The 27,640-nt window shown below is 57.7% G+C and overlaps 1 protein-coding gene across 16 annotated transcripts in view; it reads left to right on the plus strand.

Annotated features, from left to right (window-relative positions):
* Nucleotides 1–27,305, plus strand: part of PAQR5 (progestin and adipoQ receptor family member 5) — a 72,815-nt gene extending 45,510 nt beyond the window's left edge. For 13 of the 16 annotated variants that reach the window (XM_008249808.5, XM_002722383.6, XM_089310635.1 and 10 more), the window contains 6 exons: nucleotides 6,059–6,186; nucleotides 7,102–7,307; nucleotides 12,170–12,296; nucleotides 19,016–19,112; nucleotides 20,769–20,910; nucleotides 24,600–27,305. In XM_008249808.5, the coding sequence (XP_008248030.1) occupies nucleotides 6,059–6,186; nucleotides 7,102–7,307; nucleotides 12,170–12,296; nucleotides 19,016–19,112; nucleotides 20,769–20,910; nucleotides 24,600–24,841 (942 nt within the window). In that variant the 3' untranslated portion in view covers nucleotides 24,842–27,305. Of the gene's footprint in view, nucleotides 1–6,058; nucleotides 6,187–7,101; nucleotides 7,308–12,169; nucleotides 12,297–16,489; nucleotides 16,612–19,015; nucleotides 19,113–20,768; nucleotides 20,911–24,599 lie in introns of all 16 variants that reach the window. The other 3 variants (XR_515352.5, XR_016218292.1, XM_089310638.1) reach the window with 3 other exon arrangements.
* Nucleotides 27,306–27,640: the final 335 nt, after the last annotated feature.

Here is a 27,640-nt window from a genome sequence, read left to right on the forward strand (position 1 = left end):
CTTTATCTGCTGGCTCACTCCCCAGATACCTGCAACGGTTGGTGCTGATGCGAGGAGCTGCGAACTGGAACACGATGCAGGTCTCCCATGGGGGCAGGAACCTGGGCCCTGGAGCCAGCACCTCTTGTTCCCAGGGTCTACATCTGGGTGCTGGCTCTAGTCCCAGCTGCTCCTCTTCCAATCCAGCTCTCTGCTATAGCCTGGGAAAGCAGTGAAAGATGGCCCAAGTCTTTGGGCCCCTGTATGTGTGTGGGAGATCCAGAAGAAGCTCCTGGCTCTTGACTTCAGATTGGCTCAGAAAGACCTCTCTCTCTCTGTCCCTCTCGGTCTGTAACTCTACCTCTCAAATAAATTTTTTTTTTTTTTGACAGGCAGAGTGGACAGTGAGAGAGAGAGACAGAGAGAAAGGTCTTCCTTTGCCGTTGGTTCACCCTCCAATGGCCGCTGCAGCCGGCTCACTGCGCTGATCCGATGGCAGGAGCCAGGTACTTATCCTGGTCTCCCATGGGGTGCAGGGACCAAGCACTTGGGCCATCCTCCACTGCACTCCCTGGCCACAGCAGAGAGCTGGCCTGGAAGAGGGGCAACCGGGACAGAATCTGGCACCCCAACCGGGACTAGAACCCGGTGTGCCGGTGCTGCAAGGCGGAGGATTACCCTATTGAGCCACGGCGCCGGCCCACAGCCATGTTCTAAACCGGCATTTGCCTGTAATTGTTTCAGCCCAGCTCTAGTAACTGCATGTGTGATGTGTGTAAGGGAAGTCTGGCTCCCTTTGTACCCTTCCTGCTGCTGGGTTGCTGTCCAGGCCAGTGCCCGACAGGTGGCAACTGACATGCATGGGTGGCCTGCCCTCCTGGCCCCCTCGTCCTCTCCCCGCACCTCCCCAGATTCCCCACTCACCTCTGATCCCCCTCATTGCTCTTTGCACACCCATATTTGTGTTTATCTTGCCTGGTGGGGACTTTGTCTTTTGCAATTAACTGGATTCTGGGCAGGGAGAGGACAGCACAGCGCTGGGGCAGGGCTTGGAAGCAGAGGCACCTGCAGCAGCAGCAGCAGGCCTGGGAGCTTGTTAGCACTGCAGACTCTCAGCCCGGCTCCGACTGCAGTGAAGTCTCCCCGTGATCTGCAGACACCTGCAGAAGAATTGGAGAGGCACTGGCTTAGGGATGGGCAGGCAAGCTCACCACATGCACACATTTTCTAGGCTGCCATGCAAAATCCCATGGACTGCGTGGTTGAACCACAGAAACATTTCTTCCTGGTTCTCCATGCTGGGCATCCAAGGTCAAGGTGTTGGCAGGATTTGTGTCCTTTCTGTTTGGCTCACTGCCTCTTCATGCCTTCGGCCCTCTGTGCGCCCTGTGGTCCTCCTTTGTGTCCACTTCTCTTCTTCTCATGAGGGGCGCAGCATTTTGGATTAGGGGCCCATCCCAACAGCCTCGTTCTAACTTAGGCACCTCTCGGAGGACCTGCACTCCAAATACAAGTGACTTCTGAGGTGCTGGGGATTAGGACTTTGGGGTGGGGAGATGTGATTCAGTCCACAACAGCATTGGAAACAAGAGGACGAAAATGCCACTCGGAGGAGCCCGCGAGAGCCCGGAACCACACCCGGGGTAGGGCGGGAGCGTCTGCTGTTTCATCAGAGCCCTTGCTGTGTCATCAGAGCGGCAGCAGTGAATGCTGGCAGGCAAGAGGCCGGGGAGAAATGGAAGTGGGGGTTTGCATTTATGTTTAGGCATTGCTTCCACTCTTTCTGGGAACTTGGACAAATTGCAGAAAATTCGTCTTCTGAAAACCAAAGGGCTCTTCCTCCCCAGGTGGTTGCAAGGATACTGAGAGCTGTGGGTGGGAAATGCAGAGTGCGTGCCTGGCCTGCCCATCTCCCCACTCTGCTCCGCCACTCCTGTTTTCCAACAACCAAAATCCACTCCATTTTCTCCCCCAGGCGACTTGTGGCTTAATAGCGAGAAAAGCCAAAGGTTTAAAACCGCCGTAGCGGAATTGCAGGCAGCAGGCAGCAGGCAACAGGTGCACGGGGTCTTAGCAATGCCAGGGAGCCTTCTAGCCGCTGACTTTGCGGCAGCATTCGAAGGGAAAACTCATGGCCGAGCCCCTCGCTCTCAGTGCCTGGGGTTTCTCGCTTCTAAATAACAGGCTGCACGCAATTTGATTTCATTTTCCTCCAAATTGCCCAGCTTGCAACTGGGGATGCAAGGTGGAGTCTCACAGATTGGTTCCGCTGTGCAAATGTGCAGGCGCCTGCTACCATGAGGGGCTTGGGAATGAGGCCGAGCCCCCGGATGTTAAGGCAATGATTGTCATTTGCCTTTGGGGTCACACACTGGATTTGGAATGCAGAATTGTTTTCTTGAGTAGGTCGTTTCCATGCGTTCTATGAAAATCTACCCCGTGGGGATGAGTGAAGGGAGAGTGGGAAGATGGGGAGACCCCTTCTCCTGTCCGTGTGCAGAGGGACTCAGAGCTGGAGTGAGCACGTGCACCGGCATTTGGATGCAATAGGCAGAGGCTCATGCTGGCGAGGGCCGTGGCCATCAGTCCCCTTCTAAGTGGCACGTCGCTGGTCCTCAGACACACTCCTGTTCTTTGTCTGTCACCAGTTGTTCTAGAGGGGCTGCTTTAAACCCTGCTCCTATTGCATGTTTAGTGTGGGATTTCCCATCTGTGGCGGGGGGAGGCTAGCAGGTCAGATGGAGGCAGGTTTGTAAAATCTATGCCCAGCCCTGGATTGGGGGCAAAATATCCTCCCCATAGATCTGGCCAAGATACCCAATTTATGGAGTTCCCAGCCCCTCTGCTCCCTCTCTGGTTCTTGGCTGTGTCAGTCTCCCCCCGCCCCATCTCTCTCTTTGCCAATGAGAACGCAAACATCCAGAGAGGGGAGATCACCCCGTGACTCATCTTGGGCAGATTCAAGCCGTGCCTCTCTCTGGCTACTGTCCAGGCACCGCCCACCCTGGCTGCCCCAGTCTCTGAGCTCCGCAGCCTGGTCCCCCGCCTCCTGCCTGGGGACCACCCACCCCTGGCACGCGGTGCTTTCGGCCTCGTTGGCCAGGCCCTGGTCACAAGATCTTTGGCATCATACAGTGGTGAGAGTCTTTGCTTGGCCATGTGTTGTTAGTTGGTTCCAGAACCTTCTAGGGGCGTCTGAGATTCCTTGCAAAAGCAAGAACCCTGCTGAGTCAGTTTAGGAAGAGCCCCCCCCCACTTCATTCCTACTCACCTTGGACACGGGTCAGGTTCCTCGGCCTCCACCGACCCCTGGGGAAGTCTGGTCGCCCCTGCCTGCCTTCACCCAGAATCCTCTCGGGTAGTTTTGTTTGTTTGTTTTTTTTTAAACAGGCAGAGTTAAACAGTGAGAGAGAGAGAGAGAGAGAGAGAGAGAGAGAGAAAGGTCTTCCTGCCATTGGTTCACCCCCCCAAATGGCCGCTGCAGCGGGTATACTGCACGATCCGAAGCCAGGAGCCAGGTGCTTCTCCTGGTCTCCCATGGGGTGCAGGGCCCAAGGACCTGGGCCATCCTCCCTGCACTCCTGGGCCACAGCAGAGAGCTGGCCTGGAAGAGGAGCAACCGGGACAGAATCCAGCGCCCCAACCAGGACTAGAACCCGGGGTGCCGGTCCACAGGTGGAGGATTAGCCTAGTGAGCTTCAGCGCCTGCCGCTCTCGGGTAGCTTTGGCCAGTCCCCCTCGCCCCTGGTGTTTCTTCCTGGTAATTTGCCACCCCCGCTCCCCGCCCCAGCTTGCTCCTGACTGTAAACTCCCACTCTTCTGTGCCGTCTTCAGAGCTGAGCCCAGCGTCTCCAGCACAGCCAGAGCCCATTGCCACAGCCCTTACACCTATCATTAGGATCCTGACTACAGTCTTCCTTATTACGCTGTAAAAAGGGCCATTGAATAATGCTCCTTTAATCTGCTGCACTAATGCAGAAGAAAGAGTGAATAATTCATAATTGCTCCTTTCTGGAGCTCTTGCATTTAACAAGCAACCCAAGCTTTAATTCATTTTAAAATTCTTTTAAAAAGTAAGAAACTTGAAAGTTTAAAAAGAGAGAGAGAGAGAGAGTGAGAGAGACCCAGTGAGGAGTTCCTAGGAGCCATAGTCTCTGCAGAGGAGCCTTTGACCGAGCCACGCATGTGCCAACCTCCCACACGTGGCCCTGGCCGGTCTGCCTTCTGGTTATCGGCCCCGTGGGGAGGGAAGCTGCAGGCCAGGATTCGCGCTGTGTATCACAGGCCTCTGTTGGCTGTAACCCCGGGCACATCAGCAGGAGGGCATGGTGACTCAAACTCTGGAACAAATGGCCATAATTAACCAAGACCCACGCCTGATTCTGATAGCATTTCTTCCTCGGACCATGAAACAACTTCATGATCCCCCTTGCCCCTCGCTGACCGGCTTAACCCAGGATGGAACCGAGAGTTCTCCAAAGCTTGGAGCCCACGATCCGCTCCTCCCTCAGGGGTCCCTCTGGCCTTTTGACCAGTGGGGGCTTGTTGGCTCAGGCAGAAGCATCCATGTCATCCGAGCACGCAGCTCGAGATGCAGCTGCAGTGTGTCAGACATCGGCTGTTTCTGAATGCAGAGCCGCTGTCAAGTTAAGAAGCGGGCGGCCCAGGGAGAGGAGCTTGGCTGCTTCCATCCTCCCAGCCTTCCCTGGAAGACCGCAGCAGGCTTTACGTTCCAGTGTGGCTGATGTATTTTTAGGGTTACTAACAGCACCTTTGTTATCTGCCTCAGTTAACGGGCTCGTTTATAATCCACCTTTCAAAGGTCCTAACGACATTGACCGAGGGCACTGGTTCTAAGCTGGAGGAGATGTTGCCGTGGTGACCATACCTGGAGCCGCTGGAGTCCTTACTGTGTCCTGGCAGGGGAGTGTAGGCAGAGCATGGGCCGCTGGCGTTTAACAGGCGAAGCCACGCTGGGCCAGCCCCTGACAACTGTGGATTCTGTGTCCAGGACGTCACCAGGGTTGAGACTGACAAGCCTTGGTCTCAATGCCAGGGGTCAGGGGTCAGAAACTTTCTCCCCCTTCCACCCAAGGGCCATTTGGATATTCATAGCATCATTCGCAGGCCACGAAAAAAATGGTCAACTTAAAAATGAGCCTGCTGCCTTATTTATTGAGTTCATTGAGTCCCTCCTGCGGTTGCCTTGGCAGAGCCAGAACAAGTGATTCCGCCGGCCGGCAGTTCCCCGGCCCTGCCTGGATCAACCACACAGAGGGGATGATGTCCCCTGCAGCCTAGGGCCTCAGCCTGTCTCCGTCACTCCCAGCCTCTGCCCCGTCAGCGGTGCTGAGCCTTGCAAGGATCTTACGATCGCGGTGGGAATATGATCAGTGTCCAGTCTCTTCATTCCTACTGCGTCCTGAGCCAAGATCGCTCCTGTCCTCTCATCTTCTCATTTTCAGTGGATGTGGTATGGTGCTTGCAGCTGGGTGGATAGCCCGTGTTGTGCCGGGCCAGTCCAAGGGCGGTGCGACTTGTCTAGCTGGCTCCCTGGGTGGGGAAGGGGGGTGGCCTCTCTGGGAAGCCCCCCACCCCGCCCCGGTAGCACAGGCACCAGCATCACCAGCATCATCGGCTTCATCATCAAAAGGCCTTTATGAAGCGCCCTGTGAACATCCCGGCCCTGAGGGTGCTGGGGCTGGGAGCTGGGGCAGGCTTTCTACAGAAATCTTCCCACCGGCCCCTGCCATCCGGGGCTTGTTGGCTCAGACAGACAGCATCTATGTCAGCCAACCACGAAGGCCTCCAAAGACCGGGCTGTGGGCCCCAGCCAGAGGGTGCGCACACGGAGTCTTAGGCAATGTTCATACCAAGAGTAAGGGCTTCCGGGAGCACCAAGACAGGCCGGACTCCTGCCTGGGGTTTTAGGAGCTCCTGGGAGAGGAGGGAGGGGAGGAGGCCGGCAGGTGGAGGACTTGGCCAGGTGTCCCCGGCTCACAGTGCCCAGCCCGGGAGGCAGCGCGATGGCGGCTGGAGATGCCGCCCCCCCTCAGCTCCTCTCTGCTTCCCTCCGTAGGTGTTCCATGAGCAAGGCATCCTCTTTGGCTACCGGCACCCGCAGAGTTCCGCCACTGCCTGCATCCTCAGCCTTTTCCAGATGACCAATGAGACCCTCAACATCTGGACTCACTTGCTGCCCTTCTGGTACCTGCCAGCCCCGTGGCCGGCCCCTCTCACTCAGGAGCTCTGGGGACCAGAGCGTTTCAGTGCAGTAAACTGTAAAATGACAATGACCTCCTTGGGCGAGACCTTGCTGCCACCCTGCCCGGTCTCAGCCCCCAGGGCCGCCACGCTCCTGCGTATGGAGACCACTCTCGTCCAGCCTGGGCCTGGGCTCTGTCTCTCTCTCCCCTGCACTGGGCTGGAGGGTGCATTGGCCCAGGTTTGTCTTCTGACTTCTGGACAGGTAGGGCACGGGAGCTTTCCTGGTAAGGCTTGAGGGCCTGACCCTCTCTGCTCTCTGCTCAGTAAGCAAAGCTGTGAGGTGTGTGAGGCTGGTTCCAGCCCCCACCTTTCTCAGCGAGACCTCCCTCTGCCGGCCTGAAGCCCCATCCGTGTGTCCTCGCTCTCTGCTCCGCACAAGTGCCGCCAACCAAGGCTCCCCTGCTGCTGCGGGTCCCGGGCTGACCACAAACACCCGTGGCTCTGTGTCTTTGCTCGAATCCTCACAGCAACTCTGGCAAGTGTGCAACTGTCATGCCTGCTTGGTGAGGCCCAGACAGCATGGCTGACTTGCGCAAGCTCAGGACACCCTAACCAGGGCTTCTGGGAGACCTGGGCAGCCCCGAGGCAGAAGCAGCCGGAGGTGAATCTCATCGAGCCAGGCCTAGGAGCAGGGAAGAGCAGGAGAGCTGGGGGAGCCCCCTCGAATCCTCCCACAATCCGTGTCCTACAGCCCATCCCACGGCAGACTCAACCTCTCTCCCTCTCCCTCCCCCACGCACCCACACCTGGGAGGGTCTCCCCAAACCCAGCGCAGACTCTCAGCCCTCCCAAGCACAGGGCGAGGACGGGCAGCTGCGGCCGCGGAGGCTGAGTGCGCCATGCTGTGTGTTGCAGGTTCTTCGTGTGGAGGTTTGTAACTGCGCTCTACGTGACTGACATCCCCAATGACAGCTACTCGTGGCCCATGCTTGTGTACATGTGCACCAGCTGTGTGTACCCCCTCGCGTCCAGCTGCGCACATACCTTCAGCTCCATGTCCAGGAACGCCCGGCACATCTGCTACTTCCTGGACTACGGCGCTGTCAACCTCTTCAGCCTGGGTATGTGCGGCCCTGCCCCTGCCGTCTCTCCCCATGACCCAGCCACCTGCCTCCCCACCCCGAGCTGGGTGCACCCTAGGGCGGCGACGGGTTTGCTGGGGTCCTGGGGAGCCTTTTTAGAAGAGGCTGGTCTGCAGCTGGTGCTCTGAGGACAACAGCTCCCATCTGTAGTGTCTGCTGCTTCCTGTGGTGGGAGCTCAAAGCTGCCGCAAATAGTTCATGGAACATGGAATTGAAAAGATCAATTTATGTGGCGCAGAAAATTTTGAGATCCATGCATTAGGATGGGGGTCTTCAACACTTCATGGAAAATGCGTGTCATGAAAAAAACTATGCATCGAAATGAACTTCTTTTAATTCACTGTTTCATAAAATTAAAAATGTCTATTATTTATTTGGGAGGCAGAAAGAGAGAACTCCCATCTGCTGGTTCAATCCCCAGATGCCTGCAGCGGGGAGGGCAGGACCAAGACTGAAACCGGGAGGGGGCCTATGCTATGGCATAGTGAGCTAACTCTCTGCCTGCAGAGCTGGCATCCCCTGTGGGCGCCGGTTTGAGTCCCAGCTGCTCCTCTTCCCATCCAGCTCTCTACTTTGGCCTGCCTGGGAAAGCAGTGGAAGATGGCCCAAGTCCTTGGGCCCCTGCTCCCACATGGGAGCCCTGGAAGAGGCTCCTGGCTTCAGATCAGCCCAGTTCTGGCCATTGTTGTCATTTGGGGGAGTGACCCATCAGATGGAGGACTTCTCTCTCTCTCTCCCTCTCTCTGTCTACTCAAAAAAAGAAAAAAAAAAAAAAAGACTGAAACCAAGAATACAATCTGAGTCTCCCACATGGGTGGCGGGGACCCAGTGAGTTGAGCCATCACCGTGGCCTCCCAGGGTCTGCACTGAAGGAAGCCGAGTTGGGAGCCAGAGCCAGGTCACAAACTGGCACGCAGCCGTGGGGTGTGGGCATCTTACCTGCTAAGCTGGAGGCCCAGTCCACCCGCACTCCCCTCCATGATGAGGTGGGAGGGGAGACGTGGCAACACGTAGAGCTTCCACGGGTACAGCAGATTGAGTACTTAGGACTTCTGTTAACACGATGCATGTGATGGCGAGTCTGTGATTTACTGTCTCATGACGACAGGTTTACCAGTTGGCTGGCAGGAGCCCTGAACAGCCCCCCTGAGTCCCACCAGTCCAGGAAGCCGGCCCCTGTACCTCCAGGCTGCCTCTGTCACAGCTGGGAAGAGGCATTGGACATTATTTTTATTTTATTTGAAAGTCAGAGTTACAGAGAGAGAGAGAGAGACAGAGAGAGAGAAAGTCTTCCATCTGCTGGTTTATTCCTCAAATGGCCACAATGGCCAGGGTGGTGCCAGGCCAAAGCCAGGAGCAGGGAGCTTCTTGTGGGTCTCCCATGTGGGTGCAGGGACCCAAGCACTTGGCCATCTCCCACTGTTTCCCAGGCCATAGCAGGGAGCTGGATCGGAAGCGGAGCAGCCTGGCCTGGAACGTGGATGCTTGCGTGAGCAGGTGCACCACAGCGCCAGCCCCTATACTTACCTTTAAATCCATTGTCCATGAACATTTTGTGGTTCCCGAATGTGCACACATGCACTCACACAGTCTTACTGCCTCACTCCCTCTGCACCCCCATTGCCTGGCTGTGTGGTCCCCCCACCCCACATTTGCTGAAACTGGATACAGGGCACTGAGCCCCACCTCCTCCCCCTGCCCCGACCACCAGGGCCGAGGCAGGCACCTTCCCTCTGGGGCTGGCACAGGGGCCTGTGTCTGTCTCTGGCCCCAGGGCTGTACTCCCTCCCGGCTCTCATCCCCCCGCCACCCCACCAGCCCCTTCCTCTGCTCTCCTGGGTAAGCAAGCTGACTGGGTCCCTGGGCCTGTGCTCTCGGTCCAGCTCCCTGGGTGACCTGTCCGTGCCTCCGCCATCCCTCCCACATCTGATCAGCCACCAGGTTCAGCCGAGCGTCTCGCCTCTGTGTGCTGCTGACCGCTGCGCCCTGCTCTCTTAGAGCAGGTCCCAGGCCACTCGCCTGCCCATGGCCACAGCGCCTTGGTTTTTTTAAGGTTTTATTTTTATTATAATTACTAATAATATATTAATTTTATTAATATAAAATATTTTTATTTTATTTGAAAGTCAGTTAGAGAGGAGAGAGAGAGAGAGGTCTTCCATCTGTTGGTACCCTCCTCAAATGGCCACAATGGCCAGGGGCAGTGCCAGGCTAAAGCCAGGAGCCAGGAGCTTCTTCTGGGTCTCCCACTTGGGTGCAGGGGCCCAAGCACTTGGGCCGTCTTCTGCTGCTTTCCCAGGCGCATTAGCATGGAACTGGATCGGAAGTGGAGCAGCCCGGACTCAAACCAGGCGGTGGCTTTACTGACTACGCCTTGGCCCGGGCCCCGGGCCCACCCAGCTGTTTCTACAACATCTCCTCGAACACCACCCCTCCCATTTACAACGTCCCAGGGCTCCTGGTCACCTGGGGTGAAGTCCACAGTCCTTAGCCTGCAGCTTCCTGGCCCTGGTCGCCTGCCTCACACTTACTGGTGACAGGAGTCAGCACCTGGCGTAAGCTTTGGACACCAGCACCTGCACCCATCGTACCATGGCACTGCGGGCCCTGTGCTCCCCCCACCCCGGCCTGCTTCTTGGCCTCTCCCAGCCCAGGGCGTCTCACCCGTGAAGTCAGCAGGACAGCTTCCTCATTCAAGGGCTCTAATTTTTTAAATTCTATTGTTTTATTTCTATGAAAGAGAATCAGCAAGGAGGAGAGAGACGGAGACCGACTTGTTTCTGCTGATCCACTCCCCAAATGCCCACGGAAGCCAGGGCTGGGCCTGGCCAAATCTAGGAGCCCTGAACTCATCTTGGTCTCCCCACGTAGGTGGCAGGCACTCAAGTATTTGGGCCACCACCTGCTGCCTCCTGGGGTGCACATTAGCAGAAGCTAAAATTGCACGCAGAGCTGGGACTCAAACCCAGGCGCTCTGATCCGGGCTGTGGGCTTTCCAAGTGGAGTGTTAACCACTGAGCCATGAGCTAAGTATCTTCTAGGGGAAGTCCCTAGAGCAGTGCCCCGCCCTGGGCGGCAACAGAGGGCGGCAACCCCAGGGTCGGCGCTCTGACCACACCCCTGCTGTAAGTGAGGCGCAGTGAGGATGTTGGCACACTCATAAAGACCAGAGCCAGCGTCACAGCCGAAGCCCGTGGGGTGAGCCACTGCACCGAGCTCTCTTCCTCCGACCCTGGCTCCCTGCTTCGTGCCCTCACACATGCCGTTCCCCCAAACCGTCTCTTCCCTTCCCTGCAGGGCTGTGAAAACTCTGCCCTGGGAACCTCAGAGACGCCCAAGCCTCGGCCCCCTCCCTACTACAGCTCTGATCCCCAGCCTGCTCAGGGACTCCTCCCTCTGCTCCCTGTGGCCAGAAAGAGGACGGACGCTCACGTTCCTTACCTGGAACCAGAGCTGTGTCTGCATCTGCCACTGCCTCCGGGAAGGCCGCCCTGCCCTCCAGGACCTGTGCCCATCCCAGCTGTCCTGCAGACAGTGCCCCAGGCCAGCCGCCATGCCCGATGCCCCTCCTCCTCACGCCTGGCTCCCCTTAAGCAGTTCGGGGCGGGGCCCAGGGCTCCCCCACTCTGGTGTCACCTGAGGTTCTTCCTGGCCCAGATAGGGAGCTGTCCACGGCGTCAGGCCGGGAGGAGGGCTTTTCTGTTCCCCACTTGGTGGGGAGCATGGAACCAGGAGGCCCTTACGCCTGTGGGACCACCTTCCCTAATCTATCTGTGAAGTGGCACAGGTGGCAGAGTTTCCACCTTGAGCTAGGAATCCAAGGGCTTTGAAGTTATTTCTTTTTAAAATATTTATTTGAAAGATTTACAGAGAGAAGGAGACAGAGACAGACAGGGAGAGAGGGGTCTTCCACCTGCTGGTTCACTCCCTAAATGGCCGCAACAACCAGGGCTGGACCAGGCTGAAGCCAGGAGCCAGGAGCTTCCTCCAGGTCTCCCACACAGGTGCAGGGCCCTAAGGACTTGGGCCATCTTCTACTGCTTTCCCAGGCCATTAGCAAGGAGCTGGATCAGAAGTAGAGCAGCTAGGACACAACCTGGCACCCATATAGGATGCCAGTGTGGCAGGCAGAGCCGGCCCCGGATTCCTAGGGTTTTTAGGTCTTTGGTGTAATGAGTGACCACAGGCATGGTTGCTCAGGGGCTGGGCTGAGAGGCCTTGTGGGCCGTCTCTCCCAGGAGGGACCTGCGGTGGGGGGGGGGGTGCAGATCCAGGCCCTCCCTCCAGGTGAAGCTCACCTGGCCCCTTCGAAAAGGACGGTGGGCAATCAGGTGTCTAAGAGGTGCTTGGGAGCCCACGGCTCACAAACTCAGAAACCTGAAGGCAACCCAGCCCCTGTGGACCTGGCTCCCAGCCCCAGCAGCGGCCCTACTACCAGCACCATTGTCTCCACAAGAAGCACCCTGGGGGCACCGGCGGGCGAGATGCCCACCCCCGAGAGGAGAGCTGAGCACAGTGGCCCTGTCCTCCTGGGGGGACAGCACGTGGCTAAAAGCTGGGCCTCTGTCACCAGGCTGCCTGGGCTGCACCCTGGGCTCTGCCGCATTCTAGCTGTGTGACCCTGGGTGAGCTGCTAGCCCTCTGTGCCTCTGTGTCCTCGGCAGGATCTATGCAGGTGGGAGGTGGTGGGGGCCGCGGCAAAGGCTCTGGGCAGGCAGAGGGCATGGAGGAGCACACCCTGGGCACGGATCGTGGGAAAAACCAGGGCACAGAGGCAGGCAGAGGTGTGGGGGTGCCGGCGCCAGGCCGAGCTTGGTTCCGAGGCTGTTTTCCCTCCCCAGGCTCTGCCATCGCCTACTCTGCATACGCGTTCCCCGACGCGCTGGTGCGCACCAGCTTCCACGATTACTTTGTGACCATGGCTGTGCTGAACACCATCCTCAGCACCGGCCTCTCCTGCTACTCCAGGTACCCGGAGCTCTGGGCTCAGCTGGGAGCGGGGCGGACGCAGCGGGGAAGGGATGGGAACCTGGGGCTCACGCCCAGATGGTATTTTTTTTTTTTTATTTTTTTTTTTTTTTTTGGACAGGCAGAGTGGATAGTGAGAGAGAGAGACAGAGAGAACGGTCTTCCTTTGCCGTTGGTTCACCCTCCAATGGCCGCCGCGGCCAGCGCGCTGCGGCCGGCGCACCGCGCTGATCCGATGGCAGGAGCCAGGAGCCAGGTGCTTTTCCTGGTCTCCCATGGGGTGCAGGGCCCAAGCACCTGGGCCATCCTCCACTGCACTCCCTGGCCACAGCAGAGGGCTGGCCTGGAAGAGGGGCAACCGGGACAGAATCCGGCGCCCCGACCGGGACTAGAACCCGGTGTGCCGGCGCCGCTAGGCGGAGGATTAGCCTAGTGAGCCGCGGCGCCGGCCCAGATGGTATTTTTTTAAGATTCATTTTATTTATTTGAAAGGGTTACAGAGAGAGGTAGAGACAGAGAGAGAGGTCTTCCATCTGCTGGTTCACTCCCCAGATGGCTGCAACGGCTGAAGCTGCACCAATCTGAAGCCAGGAGCCAGGAGCTTCTTCCAGGTCTCCCACGTGGGTGCAGGGGCCCAAGGACTTGGGCCATCCTCTACTGCTTTCCCAGGCCACAGCAGAGAGCTGGATCAGAAGTGGAGCAGCCAGGACTAGAACCTACGCCCTTATGGGATGCCGGTGTCTAATCAGGTGTCTAAGGGCTTTAACCCACTGCACCACAGCACCGGCCCTAGTTTTTTTTTTTTTTTTAACCAAGAGGCCCCACCAATTACATAGCTGATGCTCCACGAACTCAGTTTGCTCATCTGTAAAACGGACCCGATACCTTCTGAGGCTGATGTAAGGGTTATAGGTCATGGACCCAGGATGCCTCCCGAGAGCCTGGCCCAGAGGAGCCCCCATAAAAACGCAGTTGCCACTGACAGTCACCTGGGGCCTGCCTGGTGTGTGGCTAGGTGACGAGTGAGAGTCAAATGTCTCGCCTGTCTCCCGTGGCCGGCGAGTCACGTCCAGCTCTCGTTGGATATGAGTGTGAAAGACATTGCCACAGGGGTAAATGCCCACACTGCTTATCCAGCTCAGTTCTCTGACTCCATCAGGGAGCCTCCCGGTGGCGGTGTCAGGTGCCAGCCCTGTCTAGACAATGGCAAGGTGCCCGCACTTCCAGGGCTGGGAGCCTCTGGCAGGGCAGGAGGAGTGTGGAGGGAGGCTGGGCGGTCGCACCCCGAACAGCAATGCCCACAGCCAGTGTGCGTCGCCGCCCTCGGGAGCCTGGGAGTACACAGGGACGGTGAGGGCAGTTCTGCCCCTTCTCCACGGTGATTCGGTCTGTGGCTTCCTTTGGGTGACAGTTAAGTCTTGCAGGACCCAAGGACGCTAGGAGTTTCCTGAACTTGACAAAGTGGGTTTCTTAAAAATACAGAAGAGGGGCTGGTGTTGTGGTGTAGTGGGTAGGTCCGGTGCCAGCCACATCATCATCCCATAAGGGCTCTGGTTCAAGTCCTGACTGCCCCACTTCCGATCCAGCTCCCTGCTAATGCCTGGGAAAAGCAGCAGAAAATGGCCCAAGTTCTTGGTGCTCTGCACTCCGTGGGAGACTTGGATGAGGCTCCTGGCTCCTGGCTTCAGCCTGGCTCAGCCCTGGCCATTGCAGCCATCTGAGGAGTGAACCAGTGGATGGAAGATCTCTTTCTCTCTCTCTTTCTCTCTTTGTGTGTGTGTGTGTGTGTGTGTGTGTGTGTGTGTGTTTCGTCTCTCTGTGGCTCTGGCTTTCAAATAAATATTTTTTTAAAAAACTAAAGTACAGGCCGGCGCCGCGGCTCACTAGGCTAATCCTCCGCCTAGCGGCGCCGGCACACCGGGTTCTAGTCCCATTCGGCGCGCCGGATTCTGTTCCGGTTGCCCCTATTCCAGGCCAGCTCTCTGCTGTGGCCCGGGAGTGCAGTGGAGGATGGCCCAGGTGCTTGGGCCCTGCACCCCATGGGAGACCAGGAAAAGCACCTGGCTCCTGGCTCCTGCCATCGGATCAGCGCGGTGCGCCGGCCGCAGCGCGCCAGCCGCGGCGGCCATTGGAGGGTGAACCAACGGCAAAGGAAGACCGTTCTCTCTGTCTCTCTCTCACTGTCCACTCTGCCTGTCAAAAAAAAAAAAAAAAAAAAAAAAACAACTAAAGTACAGAAGAATTCTTATTTAAGATTTATTTCATTTATTTATGTTTTGAAAGAGGGAGAGAGAGAGAATTCTTTCTTCTACTGGTTCACTCCCCAGATAGCTGCAATAGCTAGGGCTGGGGTTAGGGCTGGGCCAGGCTGAAGCCAGGAGCCTGGAGCTCCATCCAGGTCTCCCACGTGGGTGGCAAGGGTCTAAGCACTTGAGCCAGCTTCCGCTGCTTTCCCAGGCGTGTTAGCAGGGAGCTAGATCAGAAGCGGGGCAGCTGGGACTCGGACTACGGGATGCAGGTGTCACAGGCTGCAGCGCTCCGTGCTGTGCACAATGCCAGCCCCCCAAGAATCAAATCCTAAGAGTTTTGGAAGTACCCTCCTCAGCTCGCCCTCCATCGTCTCTCTTCTGCGTCGGGTTGGAGGCGTGGGGGTCGCTTTCCAAGGCAGCCGGGTCTTCATTCCTGGGAAATCCCCCAGGGAGGGAGGAAGCCGCAGCCCTCCCCAAAGCTAGGAGCAGCCTGGCGGGGGGCAGAGTGTGCAGCTGGACGCAAAGGAGGCCTCACGGACTCTGGGAATCAGAAACTCTGCGCCAGGTCAGGAGCTGAGGGACTGCGCAGATGACAAAGAGACAAGGAGCTCAGGAATGTGCCCTGGGATGGGTGGGCGAGGGGACCCCAGGGGGAGACGTGGCCGCGATGCCAGCGGCCACCCACCAACAAGGAAACGTGCAGTGCAGGCACAGGGCCTGCCTGCGTGGCCTCGGGGCGGGAGCCTGCGGCTCACCTGTGCCTGAGCCGTGGCCAGCGCTGGCCCTGTCTGGCCCAGTGGCTGTGGTGTTGGGAATTTAAGGTAGAGGACAGGGCCTGGATCCCAGCCCTGTTCCCCTAAGGACTGGCTGTGTGGCCTCAGACCAGGCGCTGCCCCTTGTGGGAGCCACCGTCCACGCCTTCAACAAGGACCTCTGGGAGGCGGAGCTCAGGGCTCCTCAGGCCCCGCCCCGGCCCCGCATCTGCAACCACTTGGGAGACAGGATCACCAGAAAACCGCGGGTTCAGTGGCGTGTTTGGCATCCCAGGACAGCCCAGGAGGGTCAGTCTGCACACGTAATACTTGTGTAGTCCCTGGTGAATTCACTTCAAATGCGCGTGTTCCAGAGCCTCCGAGAGGGGCTCGAGAGTGTGTGTGCCCACCCCGTGGGCCTGGGGGTGGCCGAGGCCCCGAGCTGGGCCTGCTCATGCTAAGCCTGGCACCCAGAAGCCCAACAAGGGGGCCTCACGCCCCTCAGGAGCGTGGGTTGCGCCAGGTTTGCTTGGCGGTCTCTGGCACATGCAGCCGGAGGCTTTCGGTAAAGAGCTGCTCAGTGAGAGGCCATGTGGCCGGTGCTGGGGGTGGGAGACGGTGAGCTGCGCCCTGGGGGCCTGAGCCAACCTGGAGGGAGTTGGAAGGTCAGCCCAGGGTGGAGGCAGGAGACGCCGCAGTGAGTCGTGGTTCTCAGAGGTTGGAGGGGGCGCAGACAGATGACAAAGTGCTGCTGCGGCCAGGCGTTCCTGTGCTTCTCTAAAACAGGACAGTGCGCACCATAGCACGACAGCCATGACCACACACACACACACACACATGCACACACGTGCACACGCGGCGCAGCTCTGCAAGACAGCGATTTCTCCCAAGGCCCACTAGTGGCCAGCGCTACTTCCAAATTCCAGCCTTGTTGCAAGGGGTTTCGGCAGAGTTTAGGAGAGACTGGTAGGAAAAGCAGCCTTTGGCTCCTGGGGGTTAGGCTGAGCCTTGGAGACCTCGGGGAGTGTCCGGCGGCTGCTGGAATCCCTGGCTGTGGCGACACCCTGTGGCCCGAGGTGGGATTGCACCTTAGTGGTGGGAGGGACCTGGTGGCCGCTGGCCCTCCTGTCTTTTTTCCTCTGCTGCTGTCTCTCTCCTGTTCTGCTTTTTCTCTTTCCTTTTTCCCCTGTAGACTCGGCTTTGCAGCTGGAGAGGCTGGTCTGTTTGCCCCTGGGCGAAATGTTTATCTCCAGTCGCAGGAAACCCATGCTTTGGGGGATGGCGCTCGCCAGCCTGGGCCAGATTTCTTCACTTGTAAGTGGCCAAGGGAGTGCACTTCGAGAGCAAGCCTCTTTTGGCTCGGAAATGGCAGGTGCCGGAAGTGCACGGGGCCTGACGTGGTTGGGCAGGGTCTGCCAGGGGAGGCTGACAAGGCAGTTACGGCAGGCGCCCTGGTTCTCGGGGTCAAGGGAGAGAGAGAGCCTGGGCCAGGGTCTGAGGATTGCTCAGCCTGCAGGGGAGCAGGCTGGAAGGAGGGAGCGTGAAACGAGGGAGCCAGACAGCCTTGGGTTCAAATCCTAGCTTTCCTCTCTCCTTAGCGCTCATCGGCCCTTGGGCCAGTCGCCCAGGGTCCGTCTGCTCTCTCCTGTCCCTGTTTTCTGATGCAACATAGCTATGAGACAGGGAGGGGAGAGTGTGGAGACAATGCAGGCACACGTGTGTGTGTTAGAATCCAGCGTCTTGTCAGGGTGAGTCTGTGCCGGGCGCAGTTCAGGGCCCCTTGCGAGCGTCATTCTTCATCAACTCCTCGCAGCCGCCTGTACGGGAGGCGTAGTTGGTGTCCTGTCCCTGTTATTCGCGGCGGTGACATGAGCTGCTGGGATCCAAGGGCAGAGGCAGGATTCAAACCCAGGGCGCCTGGATCAAACACTCACAATCAACGCGCCGCACTGCCTCGCGGCCCCCCGTGGCTGCTGTTCCGGGGAGGATGCATTGCGGTCCCCGTCTTCTCTCCCTCCACCTCCCTGGGCTGCTGTGCCTTCTCCACCTTCTCTGATTCACAGGCAGGGTCGGGAGAGACGTGGAAGCCAAGTGGGAGCTTGTCTCTGGACGCCGTGGGGGCGTCTCAGGGCCCAGGTGGCCCCCTCTTGCCCGGCAATGCAGATTCTGGTTGTGTCCGGGCCTGACCCAGTCCAGTGCCTGCCTGCCTGTGAGAAGGGTTTCCGGGGCGTGGGAGTCTGCAGGAACCACCCCCTCCCACTCCCACCCCAACCCCCCTGGCCGAGGGTTCCAGGCAGCAGCTGGCTCAGTGGTCAGGTGGCGACACTGGCCTGGGGGAATGGGCCGAGCTCGGAGAGAGCCGTGGAGAGTGTTTGAGGGACAAAGGGCAGGATGGGGACCAGCACAGAGGAGCAGAGGTGGGGAGCATGGGCCAGGACATGGACCCCATCCTGGCAGACAGCATGACATGGGCCACAACCAAGGGCACAGGCTGAGAGCACTCAGGGCATTGAGGGCTTCAGCAGATGGAGCCACGACGACCCCCGAGAGCCTCAGCGCCCTGGCTGTGCCTGCCACCCGCGCGGGGGCCTCAGGCTGCAAGGCCCCAAGCCCTCCACAGTCCACTGCGATATAAGTAGGTGCCTGGCCTAGGCAGCCCGCTGGCGGGGCACGTGAGCGCCTGCCTACCCAAGCCTCAGGTCGGGGCCATGGTTTTGGGTAGAGAGACTCCCGGCCCGAGAAGTCCTCCCGGTGCCCAGCCTGTGCTGCGCCATCCCCCAGCCAGCTCTGCCATGACCTGTGTGGAGGGTCTGACTCTGTAATGGTTGCATCTCTGGTTCAAGTGCAGCTCTGCTCTGGGTTGGAGGGGGCTGGGCATGGTGGTGAGCGAGGAGGCAAGGCTGGCGTCCCTGTGTGTGCACACGGTCCAGCAGCCTTGCCAGGGTTGCATGCTCACGACAACCCTCATGGTGTGGCTCTGACTGGCTGGGGCATCTCGGCCTCCATGCAGGGGCCTCCACAGGGGTGGGAGGAGGCTGTGCCATGGCTCCCCATCCCCCATCTCCCTGTGCTGATGGTAATTGTAAAGTTTTATTTTTTAATTAATTAATTTATTTGCAAGGCAGAGGGACAGAGATGCAGAGACAGAGAGAGAGAGATCTTCCATCTGCTGGTTCACTCCCCAAATGGCTACAACAGCCAGGGCTGGGCCAGGCTGAAGCCAGGAGCCTGGAACTCCATCTGGGTCTCCCAGATGGGTGCAGGGGCCCCAGCACTTGGGCCATCATCCACTGCCTTCCCAGGCGCATTCGTGGGGAGCTGGATTGGAGGCTGAGAAGCCAGGACTCAAGCTAATGTTCTGATATGGGGTGCTGGCATCCCAAGCAGTGGCTTCATCCACTGCACAGAAACACCAGCCCTGTAACCGGGCATTTAAAAGGCTACTGCAGTTAAATAATTTGGCCATTGAAGGATTCTGCCTGGCGCCTTCTCCTGAGCTAGGCCTGGACACCACTGCTCTTACGTGGCAGGACAGGGTCTCCCGGGAGGTCTCGCTCAGAGCTCCTGTTCCCTTCCTGCAGGTGGGAGAAGAGAGAGCCTGATTGCCAGGCCCTGGCTGGTTTTGGTGAGCACACGTGTGTGTGTGTGTGTGTGTGTGTGTGTGTTTCCCGAAACCCATCTCAGCCCCGTTTCTCCTCCCTTTCCGCCCGGGATGTAGGTTTCTTGAGATCCAGAAGCCAGGACTCTGCAAGTTGCTTCGCATCCTCGCCTTTGCGTACCCCTACACCTGGGACTCCCTGCCCATCTTCTACAGGGTAAGGGCACTGCCTGATGGCGCCCCGGGGACACACGGAAGTCCAGGCCCAGGTGCTGCCTTCATAGCACTCGGGAAACGCTCAGGGGACGGCTCCCACAGAGGCCCCGGCAGGCATTGTGACTGGGGGCTCGGGAGCAGCCGCAGTGAGCAGAGAGCGCCTGGCAGCGAGGGGTTCTGCAGAGTGAGCAGGAGAGCGGGCTCTGGAGGCAAACCTAACTCTCGCTGCCAGTCCTCAGGCAGGGCAAGTTCTCTGTGCCTTGATTTCCCTCATCTGTACAGTGGGCACCAGGGCAACACCTCTGATCAGGCTGTGGGCAGTATTCCAGGAGGTAACTTGTGCAGTGCGGCTGGTGGCGAGAGTCTAATGATGTATTCATTGTTGGCATCATCCCAGGTGTTAGTACTGGAGCAGAGGGTATGAATGAGGGTCTCGCAGGGTAGATGGGAGTTGGACGGAACGCACAGAGGAACAGGGTGTCGGAGGGACGGCAGGAAGGACAAGAAGGGGAGCATCCTTGCACTTGGGCCCAAGTTCAAGTTCTGGTGCCTCTGCTCACGCACCAGCTGTGTGGCCCTGGGCAGTGCACATCACCTTTCTGAGCTGCTCCCCCTTTTATCTGTAAATGAGGCCGGCCTCCCCTCCTTCGTAGGAGCTAATGAGGATTAAGCAAAACCACACGTCTCGGCACTGCCCAGCACCTGGTGAGCAGAGTCCCTTCCCTTGACCGGGGCACGAGACGCAGACAGCGGGGTCAGGAGCGAAGCGGGCGGGCAGAGCTGCACCTGGCAGCCGGAGCAGTCAGCGAGGGCTCTGGGCTCCAGCAGTGTGGGTCTGGGGGCAACCCAGAGATGCGAGTGTAGCCCGTTCCCCTCACCCCTTCCTCGAGGGCACACACCACACACAGGAAGCCAGAGCAGGCAGAGCAAGCCAGTCCTACGCACCACCAACTCGCACAGCGCGGGGTCTGCGTCCTTACCAGCACCGTGTGCTGGGCTGCGGTGCGGGGGGGGGGGGGTGTCGCTCTCCCCGGGGGCCTGCCTGGATCCCACCCTGGCCTCACTACTTGGCTGACAACTCACTTTTCCGGTCTGCCACCTGGGGGCAATAGCCTGTGCCTGCCCCTACTCAGGTGCAAGATGAGCAGAGCAGGCGTGGCCTGGCACCCTCTGTCGGTGGGAGCAACTGCTCTCTCTAGGTGACAACCCCACAAAACTGTGGTGAGGCCATTGTTAGGTGCAGCCATGCAGTGGATACCCCGGTTCCAAGTGGCTTCAATTGAGAACCTACTGCTGCGTGCACATTTTACCCCAAAAAAGGAGTGGCGATTTATCAGGGAGCATTTTTCTTTCCCCTTCCTCTTCTCTTGAGTTTCCATTCCTTTCTTTTTTCCTTTCTTCCTCCTTCCCTCTCTTTCTCTCCTGTAATTAAATAACCCCAAAGACTCCCAGGAGCCTTTGGGGGTTAAGCTGCAGCTGTCTGTGGTCTCACTGGGTCACATTCACAGCAGTGCCCCTTCCGGCCCCGGGGAGGTGCACGCTGAGATGTGTGGATGTCAGGGCCCCCTCCCCAGTCTCGGCTGCAGGTGGGTGAGGGAGAAGGACCGCCTGCACCTGTCCCCCTCTCGTGACCTGCGCTTCCTCCGCCTCCCTGCAGCTCTTCCTGTTCCCAGGGGAGAGCGGCCAGAACGAAGCCACCCTGTACCACCAGAAGCACATGGTCATGACGCTCTTGGCCTCTTTCCTGTACTCGGCACACCTGCCCGAGCGCCTGGCCCCGGGCCGCTTTGACTACATCGGTGAGCGGCGATGGCCTCGGGGTGCAGGGGGTGGGGTGGGGTCCGTCCTGGGCTGCAGCTGCAAAGGTGGGCCGGGGGAGGGGCAGGAAGCTGTCCAGGTGCCGGCCAAGGTGAGTGACACGGCAAGGTGACAGAGGCCCGGTGTGCAGCCCAGCGCAGGGCCAGGCAGGAGGCCAGGGGTGAAGAGAAACCGGTCTAATGCATTCTGATGGGCTGCAGGCTGGAGAGTCCCATTGGTATCTAGAACATGGGATGCCATTGTGTTTTCAAAGATTTATTTATTTATTTGAAAGGCAGAGTTACAGAGAGGCAGAGGCACAGGGGTGGGGGGCTTCCATCCGATGGTTCACTCACCAATGGTCCAAACAGCCAGAGCTGAGCCAATCTGAAGCCAGGAACCAGGAGCTTCTTCTGGGTCTCCTAGGTGAGTACAGGGGCCCTAGGACTTGGGCTGTCTTCCACTGCTTTCCCAGGCCACAGCAGAGAGCTGGATCAGACGTGGAGCAGCCGGGACTCAAATCAGTTGTCCATATGGGATGACGGCACTGCGGGCGGCAGCTTTACCTGCCATGCCACAGTGCCGGCCCCTTGGGATGCCATTGTTAAATGAGCATTGGGGGCAGCCCTGGAAGGGAACAGGAAAGAGGGTAGCAGACACCAGGGGGCAGCGGAGAGCAGGGAGGAGCATGTGTCTTGTGAGGTGGTGGGTGGGTGGGTAGGGCCAGGTGTCCTGGGCCAGCAGTGGCTCTCAGGTGTACCCCTGGCCAGCAGTGTCAGCGTCATCTGAGAGCGTGCAGACCCCCTTGATCCAGGAGCTCTAGGGGTTGGGGACAGAGGCCTTGGGATTCTCCTGGGAACCTGAGTCGCCAAGGTGTGACACAGGGTGCTGCCGAGGGTGATGGTGTCACCGTCAGGGGGCCGACGCCTGCTTGGGGGAGTTGTTTCCCTGTCTGGGGAGGGGGCGGGGCTGGTGGGATGCACGGTGGGATGCAGCCTTGGGTCACTGCAGCTCCCCGCGTTGGCGAATCCCAAGGTGAGAGCTCCCCAGAGGTGAACTGTGGGACTCCGAGGGCCTGTCGCAGCCCTGTCACGTTGCCCCCTGGTTGCCCACCTCTTCCTACCCAGGGACGTGGCCAGAGTTGCTTTGTTTGATCCGATCAGCCTTTCACTGCCTTTTCTTCTGTTGTCCTGCCAGAAGAACTGGCAGCCAGCAAAATGCTGGGGGAACAGCAAGGACGGGGCCCACCCCCGGCCCCTGCCTGGCTGGACAGGAAGTCTCCCAGCCCTGGGCCTGATTTCCCCAGCATGCTGCTTTCTTAGTAGCATTTTAGCTACTTACCACCACCCTGTCCTAGGGTCTAGGGATAGAGAAGAAAAACACCCCTGGGAGATCATTAGCGGGACCTTTGGAGATGTTTCTGGTCCTTGAATAACTGAGGCTGCTGGAAGTGGGAATCCCGCCCAGTACCAATTCCCAGGCCCGTGGGACACTCCGGCAGGAAGCTCCGCCCATTCCTGGTGGGCGGCTGTTGGCACCGCTTACCTGCTGCAGGCGCGGTGCACACATGTCCACTGCCGATGTGGCTTTCTGTGCTATCTACTGCTGGGACGGAGACAGGGCTGGTCCCGCCAGGGAGGTCCTGGGCACACAACCCCGACTCTTACTTCTAGTGGGCGGAGACTCCTTCTTTAAGTCTCACCTTGTCCTGTGAGACTGCCATGACTCAGCGCCCCAGGCTGGGTGGCTGGAACAACACGAACGCTGCGTGCAGTCCTGGGGGCCGGGAGCCTGGGGTCAGGGTGTCTGCAGGGTCGGCGTCCTCCAGGTTTGCACTCCCTGGCTGGGAGATGACCACCCTCCCCTCTGCCTTCACACAACCTTGTTCCTCGTGCACCTGCAGGTCTGTGTGCCAGTCTCCTTCCTGCAGGACTGGGGAGCGTCCAGCCATGTGCTGGGGGCCCTGCCACGGCAACCGCAGGCTGGACTCCAAGATCAATAAATCGAAAACAGGATTTCTTTTTTTTTTTTAATTTATTTTATTTATTTGAAAGACAGAATTACAGAGAGTAGAGACACAGAGAGAGCTCTTCCATCTGCTGGTTCACTCCCCAGATGGCTGCAAATGCCGGAGCTGCACCAATCCAAAGCCAGGAGCCAGGAGCTTCTTCCAGGTCTCCCATGTGGGTGCAGAGTCCCAAGGACTTGGGCCATCTTCTACTGCTTTCCCAGGCCACAGCAGAGAGCTGGATGGGAAGTGGAGCAGCCAGGTCTTGAACTGGCGCCTATATGGGATGCGATGCTTCAGGCCAGGGCGTTAACCCGCTGCACCATAGCACCAGCCTGATAGTAGGATTTCTTTTTTAAAAAATTATTTATATATTTGAGAGGGAGAACCAGAGACAGAGAGAAAGGACTGCTAATCTGCTGGTTCACTCCCCAGACAGACACAATGGCCAGAGCTGGACTGATATGAAGCCAGGACCAGGAACTTCTTCTGGGTCTCCCACGTGGGTGCAGGGGCCCATGCGCTTGGGCCATCTTCCACTGCTTTCTCAGGCCATAGCGGAGAGCTGGATTGGAAGTGGAACAGCCAGGACTCAAACTGGTGCCCATACAGGATGCTGATGCCACAGGCAGAGGACGAACCTACTACGCCACAGCGCTGCCCCTGGATGAGTTATTTTAAAAGTGAATTTGGGGGCCGTTGCTGTGGCGTAGTAGGTAAAGCTGCTGCCTGCAGTGCCGACATCCCATATGGGTGCCAGTTCTAGTCCTGGCTGCTCCACTTCCAATCCAGCTCTCTGCTATGGCCTGGGAGAGCATTGGAGGATGGCCCAAGCACTTGGGCCCCTGCACCCATGTGGGGGACCCAGAGGAAGCTCCTGGCTTCTCACTTTGGATTGGCTCAGCTCCAATCATTGCGGCCATCTGGGGAGTGAACCAGTGGATAGAAGACCTCTGCCTCCTGTGACTCAGCCTTTCAAATAAGTAAATAACTCTTTAAAAAGAGTGGATTTGGTTTGCGCCAGTAGCCTTCTTTAAAAAAAAAAAAAAAAAGATTCCTTTAGTTGAAAATCAGAGAGATGGAGAATTTTTTTTTTAAATAAGGTTACCAAGTAGTGTGACCATCACCATCAGTCAGTTCTAGAACATTTCCCTCTCCCCAGGAAGCTCCTTCATGCCGGGTTTTGTTCATAGCCATCCCTACCCCCATGCTTGAGACAACTTTTTTTTAAAGATTTATTTATTTACTTGAAAGTCAGAGTTACACAGAGGTAAGGAGAGCCAGAGAGAGAGATCTTCCATCCGCTGGTTCACTCCCCAATTGGCCGCAATGGCCGGAGCTGAGCTGATCTGAAGCCAGGAGCCAGGAGCTTCTTCCAGGTCTCCCATGGGAGTGCAGGGGCCCAAGCACTTGGGCCATCTTCTACTGCTTTCCCAGGCCATAGCAGAGAGCTGGATCAGAAGTAGAGCAGCTGGGTCTGGAACCGGTGCCCACATGGGATGCTGGCACTGCAGGCAGTGGCTTTACCTGCTATGCCACAGCACCAACCCCATAAGGCAACTGTTAATCTACCCTCTGTCTTCATGGACATTTCGTGTTCTTGGCGCATGCGCCATCACCTGTATCAATAGCCCTGTCTCTCTCCCTCGATGACCTCACTGGCCCCGTGTGTGTCCACTGCAGGTCACAGCCACCAGCTGTTCCACGTGTGTGTGATCCTGGCCACACACATGCAGATGGAAGCCATACTCCTGGACAAGACTCTGCGGAAGGAGTGGCTGCTGGCCGCCGCCAGGCCCTTGTCTTTCCCTCAGATAGCCGGAGCCGTGCTTCTCTGCGTCATCTTCAGCCTCAGCAACATAATTTATTTCTCAGCTGCTCTGTATCGGATTCCTGAGCCAGAAATACATAAAAAAGAAACATGATTCAGGCCCTAAGCGCTTCCTGCCTGCTGTCAACGCTCGGCCATGACACTCTGCCCACGGTGCTGGCCGCCGGTGGCCCAAAGTCCTCATACCGACGGGGCGCACGGCCACAAAGCATTGCACTGGGGAAGTTCTCGATTTGCACTGCTGCTCTGTGTGTGATTTTAGCGGGGACCACGGGTCAAGCAGGTTGCGTGAAGGCCAGTGGGTGCTGTCTCCTTCAGTCCGGAATCCGTTGAGGGTGGGGTTTTCGATTCTGTTGGCGCAGTTGGAGGAAGAAGCACCATGCCTTGTAGCTTTGCATCACTCTTCAAAAATAGAGTCTGCTCCAGGTGCCGGATCTCACGAAGCACAGTCCCAGAGTCCCCACCGGACCTGGCAACGCCTCCGGGAGGGGAGAAAGGTCTCTGGGAAGACGTGAGGAGAAGCTGGGTCCATGGGAACCTCAGGGTGTGGAGGACCCTCCAGCAAGAGGAGACCCGCTCTGGGTGGGGGGGGATTCCCTTCCCTTGCCAGCCTGGGGGAGGGTGTACAGAAGGAAGGGTCTCTCTTCCCATAAGGCCATCCTCACCCCCAAGGGCAGGTTCCCCTGTCCATACGGGTTTGGGGTTTGTATGGTGTTTGTTTGTTTGTGGCTTCTTAAATGCCCACAGCCTGCTGCTGGTTGGCAGGTGTTCTGTTCTGCTGGGTTTGTTGCCAGGTTGATCTGCCCAGACTGTGCAGTGCAGGTAAACCGTGCTGGACGTGAGAGCTGGCTGAGCCCGCCCCACGTGGCTCTGCTTGGCTCCGTAGAGGACACAGGCCGTGGAGCAGACCCCTCAGACGATTCCAGTGCGAGGGGTGCAAGGGCCAAGCTTGAAGAAATGCAGGTCGCGCACCCCAGAAGCACTGGGCCTGTCCCTGTCAGCTTTGCTTCCCTTGATGTCGATTTCAGCGGCCCCTTCCCCCCACCTCAGGGCATGGCCTCCACCCTCCGGTCCAGGTTTTCTGTCCTGGGCTGTAGTACTGTGATAGTTGTTGCTCAGGACTCAGTCGCTGGTGTCAAACCTGCACCAAAAATAGACAAGTAAGTAAACCAAGCCAGGAGGTCATGGAAGGAGGGGGTGTCTCGTGCCCGTTCTTGAGGACAAGAACCCCACAAAAGACAGTGGGCACAAGCGCCAGGGCTGCCACACGCATGGGATACTTCCGCAAGGGCCTCTGGCCAAGCAATTGCATGCTCAGCCTTAAACGGACGCCACGCTCCTAACTGATCCTGGCCGCTAAGGGCTGTGGTTTCCGAAACAGCTCCTCGTGTTGCCTGCTGTGTCCTCTGCTCACCGTCCTTGGATGCACGCGTGACGCGTGTATTCCCACGGTGGTGTGCATTCCCAGACAGATGGGTGGTTGTGGAGGGGTTCTTTTGGGTTTTTTATTCTGGCGGAGAGCAAGGACGGAACATTGAGTTTTCTCGTCCGTTGCATTGCTCATTGATGTGCAGTATTTCGCGATGTTTGCAGAAACACCGATGTGAGACGCATCGTCACAGAGGCACATCACACCCTGCTCTGCTCTTGGTGTTGCTGACTCAGGCATTCCCAACACACGCACACACACGCACACACACGCACACACACACCCGTCTTCCGATACCGCCTCCACCGGGAGCCGGCCCTGACACTCCGATGGCCCTACAAATTGCTCGGAAGACAGTAACCGTGTATATTGGATGAGAGTGATCAAGAAATATGATTTCATCAGTTTTATTATCTGTTTACCTCCTCTGGGGAAGGCAGGCAGATAAAATTATATGGGCTGGTAAATTTTTGGTACATTAATTGCGGGCTGCATGATGAAATTTGTTCCTGTGACAGCGATCTGCTATTCCAAGTGAAACTGTACCCTGGCAGGATCTGTGGGCTTCAAGTTCGTCTCTGTATAACTGTAATTTTATGGTGGGAAAAAACGAGAGAAAGTTTAAGTGCCTTGTCTGTTAATACCAAAGATAAATAGTGTTGTAAATTCTCTTTATTTATAGATAACAAAATCATGTTCTATGTCGAGTTAAAAGATAATGGTGATCCACATGAAGGATTTTAGATATCTAATCTTTGTGTTATTTTTCGTCCTGTGTCACGTCGAAATGTTAAATCAACGAAATCGGATCAAGTCTTTTATGGTGTTTGTATGACTTTGGGCAACTTTTGTCCTATCGCATACTCTGGGACACTGCTACCAGTTAACATTTTATCACACATGTGGTACAGGGATCGAGAAATTCTAATGTAAAATGAGAACGGGTTCCAGTGGATTAATATCTAAGCTCTCCACGATCCACAGCGCGTGTCGGACGTGGGCTTCACATTGCTCAAGCCAGACCAGCGTCAAAAAGGTGGGCAAGAGGTCAAGGTGAAGACTTCATTGGGTAGAGCTCTGTTAATGCTGTGGGGTCTCAAGTTAAAATAAAGTAAAAAAAAAAAAAAAAGTCTGAGTACGCCCAGGGGGTGTGGGGTGCTCCCATCCGTGACATTGCTCACCGAGGCACTGTCTCAGGCGCCCCCTCCTCGTGGACACCCTCCCGCTCCGCTGGCAGACAGCGCCCCCTCCCCGTGGGCACCCTCCCGCTCTGCTGGCAGACAGCACCCCCTCCCCATAAACAGCCTCTGGCTCCACCTGGGAGAAGGCACACCCCTAGCTGCAGAGTCCAGAAAGTGGCTGAAGGAGACCCGATGGCGAACGGTCTCCTCACTTGCCTCCCGGGAGCGGTTCACTTTCTGGGGCTCAGGTTTGAGAGACGAGCTCTTCATCTTTTTCCTGAAG

Source organism: Oryctolagus cuniculus, chromosome 12 (genome assembly GCF_051225735.1).
Source record: "Oryctolagus cuniculus isolate XC-2025 breed Fujian yellow rabbit chromosome 12, ASM5122573v1, whole genome shotgun sequence".
Lineage (NCBI taxonomy): Eukaryota > Metazoa > Chordata > Mammalia > Lagomorpha > Leporidae > Oryctolagus > Oryctolagus cuniculus.